This window comes from Mizuhopecten yessoensis, unplaced genomic scaffold, assembly GCF_002113885.1.
Source record: "Mizuhopecten yessoensis strain PY_sf001 unplaced genomic scaffold, ASM211388v2 scaffold4511, whole genome shotgun sequence".
Taxonomy (NCBI): Eukaryota; Metazoa; Mollusca; class Bivalvia; order Pectinida; family Pectinidae; genus Mizuhopecten; species Mizuhopecten yessoensis.
Window position 1 is genome coordinate 121082 of NW_018405583.1, and position 20541 is coordinate 141622.

Here is a 20541-nt window from a genome sequence, read left to right on the forward strand (position 1 = left end):
AACCTTCAGCTAAATTAGATACTCAAATACTATAAAATTCAATAGTATATGGATTGTATATGATTCCAAGTCCTTTCAATTACTTGATTAACTCACAGAAAGTCTGTTTTGGACAAGTTAGATATTTTTCCAGATATTGTTCTCTGACCAATCCTATGAAGGGTAGACGAGTAGGTTGTCATTAATCAATGTAAAAATTAAATAGATAAATAAAAGGAATTACATTATGCTTCTTATACATCAATCCAGAGACGTATATATTACATATTACGTAATATATACTTCTTTGATCATCCGAAAGCAAAATACTAAATGACATGAAAACTTGATTCGACTCCCAGAGATACTGTATACACATACTTTTAATAACCCTGAGTTTGTGACACTAATTAGGAAATAACAGAAATCTGTTATCTGGAGTACGGCTCCATTCTGGACTCGGGCAAATATCCCGGCTCTGTGCCCCCGGCACTTAACAATCCAAGTTTATGAAGGTACACTAATGAGGTGTATACTGGTACCGAATCTAAATCACAGTTACAGGTAAATATATATATATATATTGGTTATGCAATGACGACGAAAACAGAGATAAATTTTGAATAGAATTGGCAAATAGAGGATTTTCCCCAAAATTACTAAATTAGAACAAATGTTCAAATAATTTTATTATGCAATGAACGTTATAAACGTATTGACGTACATGAACATTCTACGGATTTGTTTTAGTTATAACAACTATCGTTATAATATGTATAAAGATAGATTTGTTCCAATATATACTAAAGATACATGGTTGTGAAAAGTAAATCTACTCTTACTTAATACTCGTCGAATTTATTTAAACAAATTTAAGTCTTTAAAACCATCAAGTTATATGAATGCATAACCACGGACTTTATCTAATTCCGTGTACAATATCTAATTTTAAACATAAACTTAGTCCCGTGCAATTGAATAGATTCTTGATATATGAAATCCATTTAAAATCAGCGAAATCATTTTCATGTAAATTCAGCCTAAGCTTGTACATTATACTAGACAATTTATTTTCACCTGTAATTAGTTTATACCAAAACATAATCATTCTAGATTTAATTTCAATATTCAGAGGGTACCTACCCGTTTCACCATATACCATTATATTTGCTGTGGAGCTACGTATGTTTAAAATTCAATCATAGTGGTATTTTCAAACCCCAAAATTTCTTAGGAGTACAAAAGGATTGGGGATATTAATACATCAAACAATTTTAATTGTGGGTCAATTGGTAAAATAATATTTCTTTTTTTTTTTATATAATGCATACATTGCTTTTTGAGCCTGTTCAACAAGGTTTTTTCTTGCTTTACAGAAACTGCCATTATAATGAAACAGCAGTCCTAGAAACGAGTAGCTGTCATGTGTTTGCAACTCTTCACCAAAAAGAGTAAAACGAATATTTTGTGCATTACTTTTTTCAAAGATAACAACTTTAGTTTTATTGAGATTAACTTTAAGTTTCCAAATAGTACAGTAAGTTTCAAATTCACGGAAAGCATGCTGTGGCCTTTAGCTGTTTCTGACATAACAACTGTGTCCTCTGCCTATAGCAGAATAAATAATTTAACAAATATACTCATGCGTTCTTGAAATAAATTATCAATATACTGGAGTTGGTCATAATTACTTTGCATGAAAAATCTTCTAAATCATTTAAATATATTGAGAACAAAAATGGGGAGAGATTTTCACCATGTTTTACCCCGACGTGACATGTGAAAAAATTAGTCATACCATTGCTAGTTTTTACGCAAGATTTAGTCTTTGCATACAGATTAATTATAGCATTAAATATCTTTCCTGTGATATTATTCTTTAATAATTTCTTCCATAAACCTACCCTCCAAACAGTATCAAACGCTTTTCTGAAATCAATGAATGAACAGAATATCTTTTTACTTTTTGAAAAGTATATAGATATTAAAGCATGAAGGATAAATATATTTTCAGTTGTAGAGTAGCCTTTCCTAAAACCAGCTTGAACATTGGAACAAGAAGTCTTTTGTCTACTATTACGGAATTAGATAATCAGTTTTGACCACATCGGCCTTTGAAAATTGAAACTTAAAGCGTTTCACCGTGTTTCTTTTATCTTTACATATACAATTCATATACAGTATCGCTTTTCTAAAACAGATAAGGCCTAAAAATCCAACATATGGACTTCAATATTTGTTTACGTAAAACACGTATTTCAATTAACTTATATTTACATATAAAATAATATTTAATTTTCAGATAGATGTCCCTTTTTTGAGTTGGATGTTTTTTGTTTTTGTTTTTTTTAAGATCGTAGACGTGATGGAATTGATATCTACACATTAACACCAATTAATTCACTCAAAATATATTCATGCTATTAATTAAGAGTTGAGTATAAGTTATGAAGTTATTAAAATTTGGTTAACATAATGTCATTTCCAATGTTTCAGGTGTTATGACATCGCAATAACAATGTCATATATATAAAGGAGAAAATAACCCTGATACATATTTATTATATATGTAATATATAATTCTCTGAACAACCCTCTTTTATAGAATAAAACAGAGACATATATTGGAACCTCGGCCTGGCAATTTATATATATATATAAATATATTTAGTCCGATCCTGCCCCGTTCCTGTAATTGCAATTCTTTTATCGAATATGCCTTATACCCGATAAGGATAATTAAATATATACAATAAATATATATAAATAAGCCCGATCCTGCCCCGTTTCTGTCCGTTCCTGTAAATCGTCGCCCGTTCTTGCCCGATCCATATCAATACAATACTTTCAATTCGTTGCAATCCTTTTATCAAATGATGTATCTTGTACCCGATAAAAAAGATATAATAATATAAATATATATATATATATAATTTAGTCCGATTCTGCCCCGATCATGTAATTGCAATCCTTTTATCTAATATATCTTATACCCGATAATAATACTTAAATGTATCTAATATATATTCATTAATGTATATAATAATTAAAAGATTTCTGCCCGTTCCTGTAAATCGTCGAACCCCAATAGTCACGGCATTTCGGTGATGTTTTCTGCACCAAATCGCAAATTTCCAGATAGGATGTGACATATAGCAGTAAATAACTTCAAGAAATGTGATAGTTCACAGTAATAAAGATTGGGTGACATTGGGTGGTATGGGGTAGTATTGGATCATAGTCACGGCAATTCGGTGATGTTTTCCGCACCAAATCGCATATTTCCCGATAAAATATGGCAGATGGAAGTAAATAACGTCTACAAATGTGATATTTCACAGTAATAAAGAAGTATTTGGTTCATAATTGGGTCGTATTGGGTAGTATTGGGTAGTATTGGGTAATTAGACGCGCCCGATCTAGAGTGTCAGTCAACAGTTGGAAGGGTTCCGGATTTGATTTCCGTTTTAGACGTGATTTTCTCTCTCGCTTGTTACACATGTACATTGTTTATGCTCTACCACTATATGAACCATAACCCATACAGGTCGTTATGGTATTTTGGGGGCTAAATGCATTGGGCGTTATGTTTTTTTTAGGCGTTATTGTGAATCAAAAGGGCGTAACAGCTTTAACACCCAAAAACACACTCAAAACTACCCCAAAACACCCCAAAACACACCCAAACCACACCCAAACTACACCCCAAAACACCTTCAAGTCTATTTTATTGTAAATAAAACCCTTTGACGAATGATTGAGTCTTTTCTTTAAAAAAAACAACCGGAGTTATGCTACCAGTTAAGGGGAAGTAAATCGTATATATTGGAAACCGTAAGAAATTTTCCCGACGCAATGTATTTCATTGATTGGCATTTATGAACACGCATGTCTAGATGCACTTGACTGAGGAATGAGGACGGACACAATTTCAAACTGGATGATGACAGACTTGAGGGCATTAGATGCGGACGCTGTCTTTATCCAATTAGGTGGTAACGATATTCGGCAGAACTCGAACCCGAGAGAGATTTTCAACCGGCTTTCTGTGCTCGAGGAAACACTGGCAGAGAAGGGTGCAGCAGTGTAGACGCAGAGATTTCAGCAAAGCACCTGGGCCCGTATTCATGAAACCATTCTCATGCAATCATGGATTCTATGCTTAAGCAGTTGTTTTTTTTTGCAACTGACTTAAATCATGTCAAACGATCAAAAAATCAAATGTTAACATTGAAAACAGTATTTGGCTCTAAGTCTCTTCAATTTTTTCTCCCAAGTTAATTTATAACCGGAACAAGAAAATAGGCTTGAGCGCAAAACCATGCTTGAGCATGAGAATGGTTTCATGAATACGGGCCCAGGACTTACTGCGGAATCTTTCAACAAGCAGAGGAATGCCATCAACAGATTCTTACGGACAAAATATGGAACACGCGTCATCAGGATTACCCCCTTCATTACCCAGCCGATTACGACGATAGACTTGTCCACTTTTCAGAAGCTGGAATTAGGAAGTACTTTTTTTGTGGTTAGGAGAGTTTTTTTTAAGAGTTAATCCAGACATTTGACGATTTACTTTTGTATGTTAATTGTGAACTGTATGCCACAGGGAAACAAACTTATACCCAATTAATCATGTATATGTGTATCATTGTATCTAACTTTATTAATTAATTATATTGTAGATTTCTGTATTATTGATTGTTAATGTAGTTAGTTTTCTGTGTAAATTTATATAAATCAAAGAATGTAGGTGATACCGGTATTCATGTATGCAATACTATACTTTTTAAACTTAATGTACTTTTTACATGCTATTGTATCTATCTTTATTAATTAATTATATTGTATATTTCTGTATTAATGATTGTTCATGTAGTTCACTGTGTAACTTTATATATCAAAGAATGTAGGTGATACCGGTATGATGTTATTTGGTATACATATTCAAAATCTGAATGAAATTAAAATAATTCGATATCGGTTATACAGGAAAATATTTAAATATGCTTAGCCTGTTGTATTAATACATGTACTGTTAATTTTTTTATGTAGTTAACAATAAAATATTTAAAAATATTTTGAATTTAAATCTGACTGGACGAGTGTGGTGGAATTGCCTTCAACGTTGATTGAAAGTTTTGAAAAATCTAGTAAAATATTTATACAAATACATGGAGTTTACTTATTTGTAATTGCATCGTTGTGTATATTGTCTTGTCGTTCTTGAACGATTTACCTCCCTTCACTTGCAGCGATATATTTTGCAAGGCACTAATTACCTCCGTAATTCCACAGATAATAAAACAATTTGCAAACATTCGTTACAGTTTGTAAAACAATTTACTATTTCTTCAGCTAAACGCTATCTGTGAGGTGTTTTGGGGGGTGTTTTGGGTAAATCGTCGTGCCATTACCAGGAAGGTTTTGGGGACGACTCAGCAATTTTGTTTGTGTTAAATGGTTGATCGGTGGTATTTTGATATTTTCCTGGAGTTAGTATCCAGTTTAATTAATTATATTAATTTATCGCTTACTGACTTATCCGGAGAAATCAAATATTGCATATTGATTTTATATGGATATACACGTCTCTGGTTTTATATTATACATCAAGTGTAGATCGCACTAGCGTTTGCATTAACTGGGGGAAAATAATAAAATGCTAAGCTCGCTATTAACACAGATCAACGCGGAACTGTACGAAAGTATTTTTTAATTTTCAACCTTTCCAGCCCGAAATACCTGTCGTTTTACGTTTTTCAAGCGGGTTGAACCCAGGTACGATCATAATTAGCACTTGATGTGTCAGAAGCAGGCGTCACTGTTACTGAAAAGGCCTGATATTTCAGTGACAGACTACACTGATACAGGACAGGGACGTAACGGTGATAGTATTTCAGCATTGTTTGGTTGATTAGATCAGCTTAAAGGAGAACTTTTAGATTTGGAGTCATCGTTCAGTTAAAAATGAAACGTCCGTCTCCCTGCTTCATCCTTGGGTAGCAGAATACAGTAAAAATGACCTGATCCTAAAAATATAGGGCATATCTCGGATAAACTTGGTTAGTGGATTCATCCTACACAACACCCATATTATATATTTATGAACTACATTATGAATGCATTTTTTTCAGTAGAAGGATTTTTTTCCTTAAAACCGTATATTTCAACAGGATTAAGACCTTTTTGACTAGATTGACTAAAACAAGGTTAGGAAAATTTATCATTCCTTATATGTACTCCGCTACCAAGAAGTTTACAGAGACATACTATTTGTATTGCTTTACATGTATCAAGTTCATATTTGTTAAATTTCACAAAGTAAACAAAAACTGACTGACAGGTCTCAGCATTGAATACATTGTAATCCAGGGGTCAGTCTCATGTGTTTTTTTCTTGGATTGCACCTACCTGTTATAATTATAACCTCGCAATGAGATTATCTGGTATAACCTCGCAATGAGATTATAAGGAGTTTGATTTAAACTAGATATATATGTTTTATAATTAATTTGATTTAAAAATAAAAAACACACTTTTTGGCATTTTCTTTCCTTATAAAACTTTGATGAGAGATTACTGACCAATGGACCACAGGGTCACGTTACAAATGTCTGAAATACACATATGCTATACTGATACGGGTCACAACACACATATGTGTTGTGACCCGTATCAGTATAGCATATGTGTATTTCAGACATTTGTAACGTGACCCTGTGAATGGACTAAGCTGTGATCAATGTGTTGTTTAATGCATTGATATTTTTCTCTTTTCATAGATGCTGTCAATGTTGATGTGAACTCTCAATTAGCAAGCTGAAATAATGATCCCAGACCATGTTAGAAATCGACGCGCTGGGGCAAACAAAGGTCATCCAATGAGAAATGTCCGTATAGTAGTGTCTGATGCTGCAGCAACCATCCGCAGATTATCATGGCGAACAAAATGTTTCTTACTGTCGACTTTATTTTTATCAATGTATATCTATGGCAGTCTTATCCTGTCCCTTACTCGAAATCATTTAGCGGATGACGCTTTTCTCCAGACTGATAAATGCCCTGCCTGCTATGGACACAGTCTGTGTCCGGCTTTTAAAGACAGTCAAATCAAATTAAAAGGTTGGTCACAGGTTCGACTTCTTGACTTTGTAAATATAAAAAATGTACATTTTGCTGAACATGAACACCTCGGACATACCATGGTTCTAAAAAAATTGGCTCATGACAAAGAACTTGATAAAATTGATGAGAAGTTATGTAAAGATGCTGTCCGTCCAGTAGGATGTGATGTTGCCCGGGTCCTGATGAGAACAAATACTGGGGACGAGATTCGACGTCTAGGACTTTTGCCAAAGCATCTCAAAGGGACAGCATCCATGTTCTCATGTCCAACATATAATCTGATCGACAAAGTGCTTGAAAATTACAAGGAAAAGTTGAAACCAGATGACCCGGAAGTGATGACGAGGGACAAGCTACAACTCTATGTGACGGCTATTACCAACCCGGAGCCCTTGATGCTCCAGGTATACATGTTATATATGTTCAATGAATTCTTAATTTTTTTTCTTTCTGCCAAGTCCTAACATCTTTTTCAAAATGTTGATGAGTCTCTCTCGATACTAAGAGATAAAGTTGTTCTCAAATGTGCAGGGATAATCCTGGAGGGGGCCATTGACCCCTCAAAACTGATATTGACCCCTTCATGTTCCATGTTTCTTTTAATTTTACATAGAATGGCCTCTTAATTCTGATATTGACAAAAAATTGCTGAAAATGGCCCACTGCTCTCAAATTCCAGGATTTTCCCTGAGTTGCACTTGTTAAGGCTTGAGACCAAGACTCAAATAGCTGTGTTGTGAAAATGATATTTTTTTTGTGATAATTGATAGAAATTCAGGGAAGTTAAACTATTGTCCAGAAAGTAATGTATGTTGTGATGGACCAAAATGTAGTCATCCTGAAAACTATCAATTGTATAAAAGAAGAAAAGGGTTTGATACTGTGTTCAAAAGTGGCAGCCTTAAGGAAGTTAGCACTTGTACAATGTACATGTACTTACCTATCTGGATGGGTACAATGTACATGTACTTACCTATCTGGATGGGTACAATATACATGTACTTACCTATCTGGATGGGTACAATATATATGTACTTACCTATCTGGATGGGTACAATGTACATGTACTTACCTATCTGGATGGACAAAGTTCAGCTCACAGTAAATTTTCATTATGAAATCATGTGATAGATAATTATATAATGTTACATTTACTTGAGAAAATAGTTTCTGCCCAATATATTTTAACAGAATTTACAGGCTAAGATTTCCCTTAAAATTAGAATACATTAATATTTTTTTCCGTGACTCAAGTTTTGATATAAATTTGTAGCTATATGTATTTATAATGTTAAATATACTTTTTTATAAGGAAGCTTCTGATTATTTTCATATGATGTCATACACTTAACAAATGACATATGATAAATTAATATTTGGTTTCAGACATTCCCTTCCTCAGAAGGTTGGCCGTTTCCTGAATATTTTGGGGCTTGTGGGAGATTTATTGCTGTCAGCTATGAAGGAGATCCTCTATACCAGTACTATAATGCTCCCTGGCCAAAAAGGGTACAGTGCTTTTCTGTGTTCAGTAGTTACAAAATACTGTGTCGATTATGACTAAAATTATATTGTAATTTCCCTTTTTAACAGAAACATATATTCAGTATGATTGATGGGTAGTTATTATAACCGCTGAGCAATCCTAAAGAAGAAACCATCATGAACATTGCTAAAACAACCTCATCTCAGCCCAGTCAGTAATGTCATTAAGTAATTCTTGCCCAATCTCATAAAGAGAGAATCGAACAATTTCTAAATGGAAAGAACATGTGACATAAATTTTAAAATTTAGGTATTTAAAAACTTATATAGTTTCTACCCATTTATTTTAAGCTCATCCTCAATACTCCAGATGGTACACTCACATACACTCTCTGCACCCCTGGAATATGTCATAGCAAAATTTAAGGCTCAGCTGTGCGCCACCTTGTGGATGAGACAAGAAGACTATTTTGATTCTTTGAGGCTTTGATGTACATCAAATGAATCTCGTGGTCCTGTAACAGTAAAATTGACTGGCTTTGAAGTCAGGTGTCACTCCTTTGTAATCTTCAAAAGACAGGGTTCAGCCTAGCAATTGGTCAGGTATTTTTTTTACCTGAGACATCTAACAGCTGTCTTCATGCCTTCAATTTGCTATATGACATATTCCAGGGCTGCTGAGAGCATAAGTGAGAGTAACCCCTGGAGTATCAAGGATGCTATAAGATATACTACTATACATACATGTAATTGTATTTCTATAAACTCTAATACAGTTTTAAATGGACAGTAAGTAATATAGATCAAATAAAAATAAACTGTAACAAATTGAAAATGAAACACAAACATGTTGCACAGAGGGGATTATGTGGATAAAAGAAACCCATACATATGTATGTACTGAAGGTGGCTAGGTGGATGAAAGACACGTGCATACCTGCTAACCCTTGAATCTCCCAATGGGGGTCATGACCCCCATTGGGAAATTCTGTGGGGGGTTGATAATGCACTACAAAATTTTCATGTCAAAATTAATTATTTTGCGTTGTCATAGCATAACATACACTACACACTGCGTGGAGGCATACGATCCCCACGTTTCACGGTGGTATTTTTTTGTCAGCTACCGTGACTCCACGTTCAGTCCCCCACCAGCACTCCATGATGGAACATGACTCCACACTACACCGCTACTCCACCATTGGACAGCGTGGAGGGAACGTGGAGATCGTCTAGAGTCATAAAACGCCACAAGGTCTCCACGCTTAAAACTCCAGCACATATTCATAACGTGAAGGGATTGTATATTTTAGACACCCTCCACTCTCCACAATGGTATATACGTAACGGTTGATAGTTAACCAATCATTTTTGCTATCCTCATTTTTTAACCTCTGTTAAATTGGTGCATTGTATTACAGATACCTGTTCAACTATTATAACAATTTCTGTTTACAGGCTGATCTTGCATACCAGATCATGAAGATGGCAGACAGACTGACCAACAGTGGTCAAGACTTCGCCCTGTACATGACTGACCTTAACTACGAAAATCTGGTGGTAGATGAGGCAGGGAAAGTTACGCTTATCGACCTTGAGAATATCATAGTGGTTGACAGGACAGCCATACAAAGATGTAATTATTTTTGTTTTAATTTTCTCTTGTTCAAGAATATTTAGGCAATATAGAAAGAATTGCTTCCCCATTTTCTTTATCAAAGCTCTGGCACCATTACCTTAGAAAGTATTCTCAATTACCAAAATTTAGAAAATGTTGTCAGTCTGTTTTAATATTGTTTTCAAGTCCTGATTTTTCTGGTTTTACAACCCTCAGATTTCGTACCTATTACCTTTGCCGTAAGGAGGTAAGATATTCTATTAACGTTTTATAAGCTAATCACTGAAGGAAAAATCATTGCTTCGAGTATAGCCCGTGTTTCCTCTGGCCCTGACACCAGACTTAATAGACATTTTGACAGATAGATGTCTGGTGTGGGACATCTATCTGTCAAAATGTCTAAGCCTGGTGTCAGGGCAGACATCTATCTGTCAAAATGTCTTAAGTCAGGTGTCAGGGCCAGAGGAAACTCAGGCTACCTTCAGTACAATTTTAGTGTCTGTGGAATTATTGTTATTCCTTTTGTTCTTGGTGCTCTCCGAAAGAGGATTATTCAATATTGCAATTAGATGTCTGCTGAAATCATAATGTCAAGAACTTTTAACTATAAATATGATTTCATGCTATGTATTAATTTGTTCCTTTGACCAAACACATCTCTTTGCATATCTGTTCATAATGATAGATTTTGATAGGATAGCTTTTAGGTCCAAATATCAGAGGTCAAGGCCATTAATATATAATAAACATAATTTTATGTTCAATATACATACTGTTTACCTATTATTGTTTTCTATGGCTTGGGTGATAATCCTTCCTTTTGCAACATCATGATGATACTGTAGTGCCCTCAGCAGAAGGCAGTAAGAGTTTAGTATATAACTACTTGCCACCAAAAACTGTGTTTTAAAATTGCATGGTAGTAGTAGCATACTGGTTACATGCCTCATACAAGGGGGATGCAACCTATGTCCTTTCATGCTGAGAGCCGTCAGACTCCAGGGGAGATAACTACAAAATTAATAGTGCCAACTTAATTGTTTGATATGAATCAGTTTTATGTATGATTTTATTTAGTGCTATACCAAAGTGTAGTAACAAACTGGACGAGAGATTGGTAACAAAATACTTAGCGTCAAATTCTGGTCACCATTCCTCTAAATCTTCTCTCTTTTAACTTTTCCTAATTGTTCTTGAGAATTACCCCAATAATATCAACCAAATTTTGCCAAAACATTTTATGATTGTCTTTAATAAAGTTATTTATTTGGTAATTTGAAATTCAAGATGTCTGCCTATGTTTCTGAATTGTAATTGCAAAATTAATGCTCCGCAGAATAATATGTCAATTGTGAAAATAAGCCCTGATAATAAACTTTCTAACCATAATGTCATCATGAAATAGCGGTTATGTGGTTCTAACATTTCGTTTACATCAATAGTAATTCAAAAACATATTTTGTCATACATGTAATATCTTTGTTGATGATTTGTTTAACAAAATACATATACCAGTTTTTACTCAATACGCTGTATAAAGCATATTCATTTGACTATTTGACACTATCTATGCCAAGTGTTCCGTCTCTGTACTAAAACTCCACAAAAAAATATTTCCTTCACTCGTCTAGATTGGGAAATTATTGTCCATGTAAAAAGTTTTTAGAATTTTACCAAGATGGCTGGGGTTTGATTCCCTGTTCGGACATAGAAAGGCATTAGGTCACTGCCTGACCCAGCTGGTTTATGAATGTCATTAATAAACAAGAGTGATTCATATAAGTTGAACATTCTTCTTTCATAATAGTTGTAAAAATTGAGTTTATATTGTATCGTCGGCGACTAGGTATCTGAATTGGTATAGCATCCATCTAGAGTTCAGAGGGTCCGGGTTGGAACCCCGGTCTGGCCATTGCATTTCTCTTTCTTCTGTTGCAGGAATAACTTATAATTTCCTTTGAATGTTTGAATGAAATACTTCATGACAGTAAAATTTATTAAAATTTCTGATTCAGTGTGTATTTAATTATGATTTTGCAGTGAAGACACCTGTGTGGAATAAACTACATGAAAACAGTTTTGACGAATGCGATGGAAAAAACTGTCTGACCTTCTCAACAGAAGATTTGTGCTCTAGAATGGATTCTGATCTAAACTACTATGCCGTGTGTAGAAACCTTTTATCAAAATATGCAAATGAGGAAGACTTGGGCATGCCGAGTGGACTCCTGCATGACATGCCGAACTTTGCAGTGGATGATTGGGACCTTGAACACTTGCTTAATGAATGTGTACATCCTACAACAGCTGAAGGTCGCATTAAAGCCAAGCAACAAATTATTCATGCCTTGGAGAATTTACGCAACGTTGAAGATACTAGGGATGCAGCCCATCGTATCACCTAGGACAAGTTGTGTCAATCTGAATTTTATTCTTTTATTTTGACATATGTATAAGGATTTATTAAGAAAAATAATGCTAGAAGAAAAAGTGCTAAGCTTATTTTGAACACAATCAGTAATTGTTAACTTATTTTGCAAGCATCTGAAACGTTTGTTTCCTTTGTCAAGCGAATTTCAAATGACCAGTGTCTCGACTCTAAACCGCTGAAAACAACTCGCTAATAAAAAGCACAGTGTGCCGAGTCAGTAAAGTCAGCTGTCAGAATAATATTGAGGTGTCCAAATAGCATCTGGTTCTAAATGGCAGAAACATGCTTTAAGCCAATAGCTATATATCCATATCAACAATACAATTTTTACAGTTTTTCAGTTTCAATTTTCTCGTAAATTATTCAGTAATAATACAGTTGTTCATTACTAGAAATTACAGGATATTTGAAATTCATCATTTTTTTCCTGGCTCTTCCAATGCATTTCAAAACATTTAAAACATCCATCACTCGTTGGGGTTATCAATTCCTTCAGTCCACAACTTGATAACTGAAAAATGTTTCTTTGTAAAAAACATTTGTAACAAGTATGGATTTTCTGAGAGTATCAACTTATTTTATTTGATGAATATATTTTTTCTAATAAAAAGGTGTATTTAAGATAACAAGATTAACAGCAATTTTAATTCAATCTACTTAATGTTTTAAGAAAATACTCTTTTTGTTATAGGGTCATATATATTGCCATACTAAAAAAAAAAATGTGATATATACAAATGTACATATTATGTACAATACTTTAAAACGTTTCACAATATATTACAATGTTTTTCTAAATTTTGAAATAATACTTTTTATCTGTTTTTTACTGTTTCTTTGAACTATGATGACATCATTTTTTAAATTTTTGCTTTTGTTAAAAAAAAAAAAGTTTTTTAATATGTTATAATGAAAAGTATCGATATTGCGAGAGACATTCAAGAGACATTGACTAACCAGTCTCTAATATCTTTAAAGGCTGATTGGATGAACAAATCCAGATGCGAATTAGTATCATAGAAAATTGAGTTCCAGTGTAGAGTTGTACAGACCTAATGTGTTGTAGATGGTGATTCCTGTTTTCCGTATCAGAGCTGTATGGTTGTATTTTTATTGTGAGAGAGAATGATGTTAATTATAATTATTACAATAAGGTCATTGTGTAAATCATCTCTTTCATTTATCCAGATCCAAACGGTTGAACAGGTTGGACTAGAGTTGTTCGTTACTGAAATAAGGTCAGACCTACTGTATAGTAAACTGATGCTGCTTCTGGCGAGCTTTGACAAAGCCTTGTGAGGTCTGCATAAACATTTCAAGGTCTGTCAGGATTTATACCCGAAGATGTCGCATTTAAAAACAGACAAACCGGTTGTTCCACATATTAAAATGAACAGGCCCTTAGTTTATAAAACTTTAGTCACAACTATTTTACATAATATTTAGCATTGAAAGTAAAGGCAATCTGTTCCAGAACATTAGTAAATGGAAAATTTCTCCTATGCATTATCTAGGTTTCATCACTCCTAGCCAGGGTTCTATTTCTCCTATACTGCTATAGGATTCAACACTCTTAGCAGGTAGTTTATTTCTGCCATCCCACTGTTCATTATGAACTTGAAACCCTTTATTTATTCTTTTAGTCTTTTGGAGAACCATGATACTCAATTGATGATGACTGATCATCTTTTTTTATTTTTTGTTTTTATGCCTCTTCATAAAAATGGGAAACAGGGGTGGGGTGTGTATGTGTGAGTGGAGGGGGGTGGGGGCTAAACTGTTACCTATGTCCGTCCTGCCTTGTCATAGTTCATTGTCACCGCCACAGGGGCAATGCACAGACTTAGCCCCGCCCCTTATATTCTGATATAGTGTCTTTATAGGCAAATAGGGAATGGGGGTTAGTCTGTGCATTCACACTGTGGTCACGGCTCTACCAACTTTATTTCTTAACAGATTTGCATTAAAGTTTATACAAAGATCAAGTCTGAGTATGTCTTGAAAGAGTCCACATTCAGGGTATCAAGGTCCATGTCAAGCCAAGGTCACTTGCTATACGTCAACCATTGCTATTTTGTAAAAAGACTCATTGTCATCAGTTTACCCACGTACGGGCCAGGGAGCTAAGGTACTCAGTCTTATAGACATTTCTAGCTGTGAGTTAGTTTTTAAACATTGTTAATAGCACTAATTAAAGGTCTTACTTAGGTTAAACTTCTGAATCGACCCAATGAATGATCTTCGGATGTAAACTGTAATTTCCATTTGGATATCCTCTACGTACATAGTCATTTAATCTTGTCAATTCTTGGGCTAGCAGTTTTTGTCTTTGAAGGTTCTTTGAATTGGTTCTGTATGCCCATTTAATAGTACTTATAACGGTACCTCTGTTTCATACCATAGTTTTTGCAGGGGATTCAATTTTGCAATATTTGTGGTCACCAAAGATAGCGCAATATTAATTACCCAGCAAATATTAATATCATGAATATGCAAAGAATAATGACGATGAAATACCTATTTGATATCGTTTTTCATGATTTTTTGATACAACACTTAAAATAAATCCCAAGACCCAAATGCAAAATACCCTTGTGAGCGCAATATATTTCACCTCGCAAAGTTGCACAAAATTTGAGCATGAAGGAATCAGATTATATGGCAAAGCTATTTAGGAAAGAATTAGCTATAGTGTCTTATAGTGCATTATCTAATAATAAATAATAATATAAAACATTTGATATAGCGCCCTATTTAGCTATTTACCTAGAATAAGCCACCCCCAAGCGCTTTACATTACATTACAAAGATATACAATTGATACAATTAGCATATACATTAATCAATACAATGTTTGAGGAATTCGCAGGAGCTGCCTTATCAGGTGCTAACTACTAGTCCTATGCCACCAGGCTAATATATCCCTCTGTTTGTATGCCTGCTGTGTGCTGGAGATGTATTGTGTTCTGTTTGTAGTGGGGCTGTGCTTCCAATGGCATCATTTATAGAACCACCTCACTTGAATACTACAGCACAGATACCGCAACATCCACCCCAGACCAATTTATACTCCACTTGGGTTGTTGGAGTTGTGTGGGCAGGAGATAAAACACTTTCTCTGAATATTCCATGCATACAACGACTTCTTTCGGGACTGATAAGAAGTGTTGTAAATCCTATGAAAACAAGTTTTGAACTGTACCTGTAGAACCTTTCACATCTCTCTCGGTAGAAGATTGTATTGGCTCATTCAATGACTGATTGCATTTGACCCTTGATATTTAGTAACTTTAAAAATCAAACTAACTCCTCCTGAATTTTGGAGAGTCAAAGTGTAGGATAGACTTGTCCTTCACAACCCAAGATTCAAAGCTCATTTTGGGGTGTCAAAAACACTGAAAGCCCTGTCAGAGATGTTAAATATTTTAGACTCATAGATACTAAATATTTAATCATATGTCAAGTTTTGTTGGTGCTCTGGAATTAAATGTTTTTCAATAGTTTTGTATTGTTGCTATGACGGCAGTTGAATTTTAAAATTTTTGATTGTATCAATGAATTTCAGAATCGTACCTACTTTTTTATTTTGTCCATTGTGTGTTTGTGTAGTAGAAGTTCATGTTTGTGAAGTGCCTGCTCAATGAAAACCGCTTTCTCACATATCAATGTATTTGAAAGACTTTATATAGGTTTTAATTCCCATCTATATATATTCCTCATTCCTATAGAGGTATACAAGCAACTATTTGTTGCAGTTTAACTCACTTGTTATTTTCAATAATTTAATGATTTGCATATTTATGGTTGTGATTAGGATACAGTTATGTATTTTTATTTTTTTTTTTTTTCTTCTATCTTCTTTGAGAATGTCAGTGATTGTCAGTGAAAAGAGGTTATTCAAGACAAGACATAACATCAAATATATTCATTTTTATTTTCAAAATATTTTCATTCCACAACTATATAATACATACATATATAAACAGTTTAAATTTGACTGTACAAATCACATAAATTCATTTACATGTATTCGTAAAATATCAAACCTATATCCATTTTCTTGCATACCATCTTATATATATCATATGCAAAAAGGAAGATACATTCATTTGCATGCATGCACATCTACATGTGTCAACATGCATACATAGTCTACAAGCCTTCATGAATACAGATTCGTGTTTTCGTCCACCTTTACGAGTTACCTCCCCTCCTTATATAAAACATCTGCTGTAATAGAGACATATAAAGCCAGAGTGTAGTACATGCGGCTCTGGCTGTACAAACTATTTCACTGCTAAGGGCAGAAATTGAAACCGAACAAATATTTCACTAGACGAAAAGGAACTGGTTCAAACAAGATATTATCATATGAATGAACTTTCACTTTTACTCAAATGTACATGTATATATGCATTTGTATGTAGTTTCGTCATTGTTTCAGAATTGTCTGAGAAGTGTATTCAGATGGCCTGATAAATCATATAAAAGAGTATTTTCTGCGCTGGTAATGATCCAAATGTGTATATCTGCATTGTGGATACTAATGGTGAATACCTAAAGACATCTGCCTGCAGAAAAAAAGAGATAAGAACATGAAATCCACTTGATGACATCCTCATCATAATTTTCACTAACTTTAGTGATTGCATCGTAAATGGTTAAAATATAAATAGGAATCAACGAATCAAAATGACTTTATATATATATCAAGGCTCTTTGTTGATTACTCCTATTTATTTTGTTAGAAAGACTTTACTTTGCCAGGAAGTATATTTTATAGCCATTATTATGTAACATGATCGTGAAAATATAACATGTTTTTAGTTTGCTTCGTTGGATTTAATTACCGAATTTTATATCGGGAAGGCTGGTCCATGATCACATCATTTATAAAGTTGGATTGTCTCGACTTCCTTCTGTATATTTAGCTTTCTTACACACGTTAAAGGTAACAACTATTAAACTGAAATTTCAGAACTTGATATAGGGTGTTTATAACTTGGCTACATTATGTGGTAAATTTATCCAACTTATTTGGGTCGTGAAAAGCGCATTCGCCTTTCACCAAGACGATCCGTGTTTGATTTAATTTCCCGATTGGACGTGGAAAAGTATAAGGTCACATGCCTGACCACACAGTTTTTTTCAGGGTACTCCAGTTTCCTCCAACATAGGGCCCCCTTTGCACTACTATCCGGGCAGACAAGAGTGATTAATATAAGTTGATCAAAATTGTTTTGTAATTGGTTTAAAATCGATAAAGTTAAATTAAAATTGGGAAAAGGTCTTTATAAATGAAGAGTTCATAAGTTTACAAATCTTTAAAATTCTGTTTCACATGAACTTGAAATTTTGTTTAGAAAACCAAAAGTTCATTATATAGATTCAAGGGCTTGTATTTTTTTGTCAACTTTTTAATCGTATAACCAAAAACATGCTGATTTTTATTGATTCCATGATGAATTCATGATAAGTGTAATTGAAGTCAGAAGTTGTTTTACTTAATTTTCTGTGATTGGTAATTCTGATTTTATGTCAATGAAAGCGTTCTACAAAGTCGTGTGATTGTATACATGGATTTTAACAAACGTTTATTTTGTAATAAAGATAAATCAATGACATGACAGAGTTTTATGTGTACATATGAACTAAGATGATTGCTATGGGAGGTACCAATGAGTCTTTGTACATTGTACGGCTAGCCCTCCCATCACTGGGTCGCTGGTTCGAGGCCTACGTGGGGCATTTGCAAGGTACTGGCCGTAGGTTGGTGGTTTTTCTCCGAGAACGCCGTCTATCGGATTGTATACCTTTTGAATGAGACCTCAGGGCGATAAATAATCCAAAAAGAATCATCATAATGGATGACACAACAGAAATGCCAGAGAAAATTCAAATACTGGACAAAGACTTATGTACCGGTTCCGGAAGATGCGCAAGAGCAAGAAGTGTTAGGGGATTAACCTTTTATCACTTGGGTCGCCTGTGGTCCTGCAAGGACAAGCTAATAGTGACCTACCTTACACCAGTTAACTTGACTTTTTTTGCCATCACGATTATGTTATACAAGCATTGAGACATAAGAGAGGAGTCGAGTGATCAAGTTCTAAAAAGATACTCTTTGAGCGTTGGCACTTACACTGAAACACCAATGATGTCACAAGCTATAGATTGGGCACTGCCCATCTCAATCTCGGGTATTTAAGAGTATTTTTTCCAAATGATCCAATACATTGTGCAATGCCCGATACTTAAAATATCACTTTTATGGTGTTTTAGGGAGAATCGAGAGAAAAGGCTCATCAGAAAACGGTCAAGAGAATGACGAGGTACGTTGGAGGATATTGAATAGACACACAATGAGTCTGAGAGAATAATCCTTTAATGTAAGACGATTATCTATTGATCTAAATAAACAGAGACAAATGCATGAAATCTGTTGACAAAGACATGTAAACAGCATTGTTTATGACGATGGACATGAAGATAAACAACAGCGTCAACACATGTGTACAGCATAACAAGGGAATTGTGTTGTCTGGAAGAGGATTGACAACCTGGGAGGATACGAGCCTTGGAATGTCCAAGTTCCAAGAGATGGAAGTACTTCAGACAAGCAACAGTTGTATTCTAAAGTGGAATTGTGAAAAGCATTTAATAACTACTGTTTGTGTATGAATGCTTTGGAAGTTTCGATGTGGAAGGTTGTGTTCATTACCGAAAGGGAAGTCCAAGGACAACTACAAGTAAACATAGAGGAATGTTTTGGGCACCATCTTTGTTTTAGATAGACAACACTATTTCTGATGTCTTATTACTCACGGCATTCAATATGTCATCGAAACCAGTGTGTTCACCACGACATCAGGCAACGGAAGAGTGGAAGAGACTTTCAGTTTCACAGCAGAAAATGGCCATGGTCTTTGTATTGACCCTTATATAACAGGTAAAATGAACTCACTATGTACAGGGCAGTTGAAAACATATTCTCTATTCGCTTTACTGCAGAATTACAATATGGCATATACAGGCATGTTAAAGATTATAATTTTCACATCGGGCAATTATTAAGCATGGAAGAAATTTGACAGCAGGACCTGGTCATTGTCTTTGAATGGGCCTTTATATACATGTTACAGGTAAAATCTGCTAACTCGTCACATGTGCTATAACCAGGGTAGTTGAAAAAATATTCTCTATTCATTTTATTGTAAAATGACATAATATTGCATATCAACGTATGTCTACGATTATAATTTTGACATACTATTGTGTAGAAGATGCAGGCTACCATGGGGTTTGAGATTTCTTCTTCAGGGGACTACTTAGTATTCTATTTAACCTTTAGACTAGAGAAAATGTCTATCATTATCTTGACAAAACTTGACAGGGTCTTAATTGAGATTTGCTAAAGGTTTTATATCATGCTGTCTTATTAAATACATGATAAACAGGTTTATTCATTTAAGAAATTATGGCCAGGTGTTCAGAATATTTTTAAAGATGAATCGTACCTGTGTTTGCATGATATACTTTAAAATAGAGCTTACTAGCGCAAAGTCTCACCAAACACATGCTATGAGTAAAACCTCATGTTTCAGGATGTGACTATTTTTTAAATGTAAGGTGGACGATTTTTATTAGCTTTGTTTTTGTCACTTTTGTAATTTTAAACGTTTTGGAGAACCGGAGACCCGGCAGTAATCCTGTCCAACTCTCATCATACTGTACAAATATCAGCGCTTCTTTTTAGGCCTCGTATGGTGTGCGGGCTCCCAGTCACATTGTTGAATATATTTGTCAAACACCAACAACATCCGACTCTCTAATTATGCAAATTACTTTGCCGTCCTTAAGGGTTAACCACTGAGGCGGATCGTACTGAAGCTACAGTATA

At 34.4% G+C, this 20541-nt stretch overlaps 1 protein-coding gene across 1 annotated transcript; it reads left to right on the plus strand.

Annotated features, from left to right (window-relative positions):
- The first annotated feature begins 5673 nt into the window (after window positions 1–5673).
- Window positions 5674–15658, plus strand: LOC110449144 (deleted in autism protein 1 homolog). The gene is made up of 5 exons (XM_021495791.1): window positions 5674–5760; window positions 6765–7511; window positions 8494–8616; window positions 10051–10228; window positions 12251–15658. The coding sequence occupies exons 2-5, from the start codon at window positions 6810–6812 to the stop codon at window positions 12613–12615; spliced, it is 1368 nt and encodes a 455-aa protein (XP_021351466.1). The 5' UTR covers window positions 5674–5760; window positions 6765–6809; the 3' UTR covers window positions 12616–15658.
- The last annotated feature ends 4883 nt before the right edge of the window (window positions 15659–20541 follow it).

Bases quoted from the DNA above. Each gene is read 5' to 3' on its own strand.
- LOC110449144 (XM_021495791.1), top strand. From the start codon at position 6,810: ATGATCCCAGACCATGTTAGAAATCGACGCGCTGGGGCAAACAAAGGT. The intron at 8,617-10,050 runs GTACAGTGCTTT...TTCTGTTTACAG, and splicing joins ATGCTCCCTGGCCAAAAAGG to GCTGATCTTGCATACCAGAT. The intron at 10,229-12,250 runs GTAATTATTTTT...ATGATTTTGCAG, and splicing joins CAGGACAGCCATACAAAGAT to TGAAGACACCTGTGTGGAAT.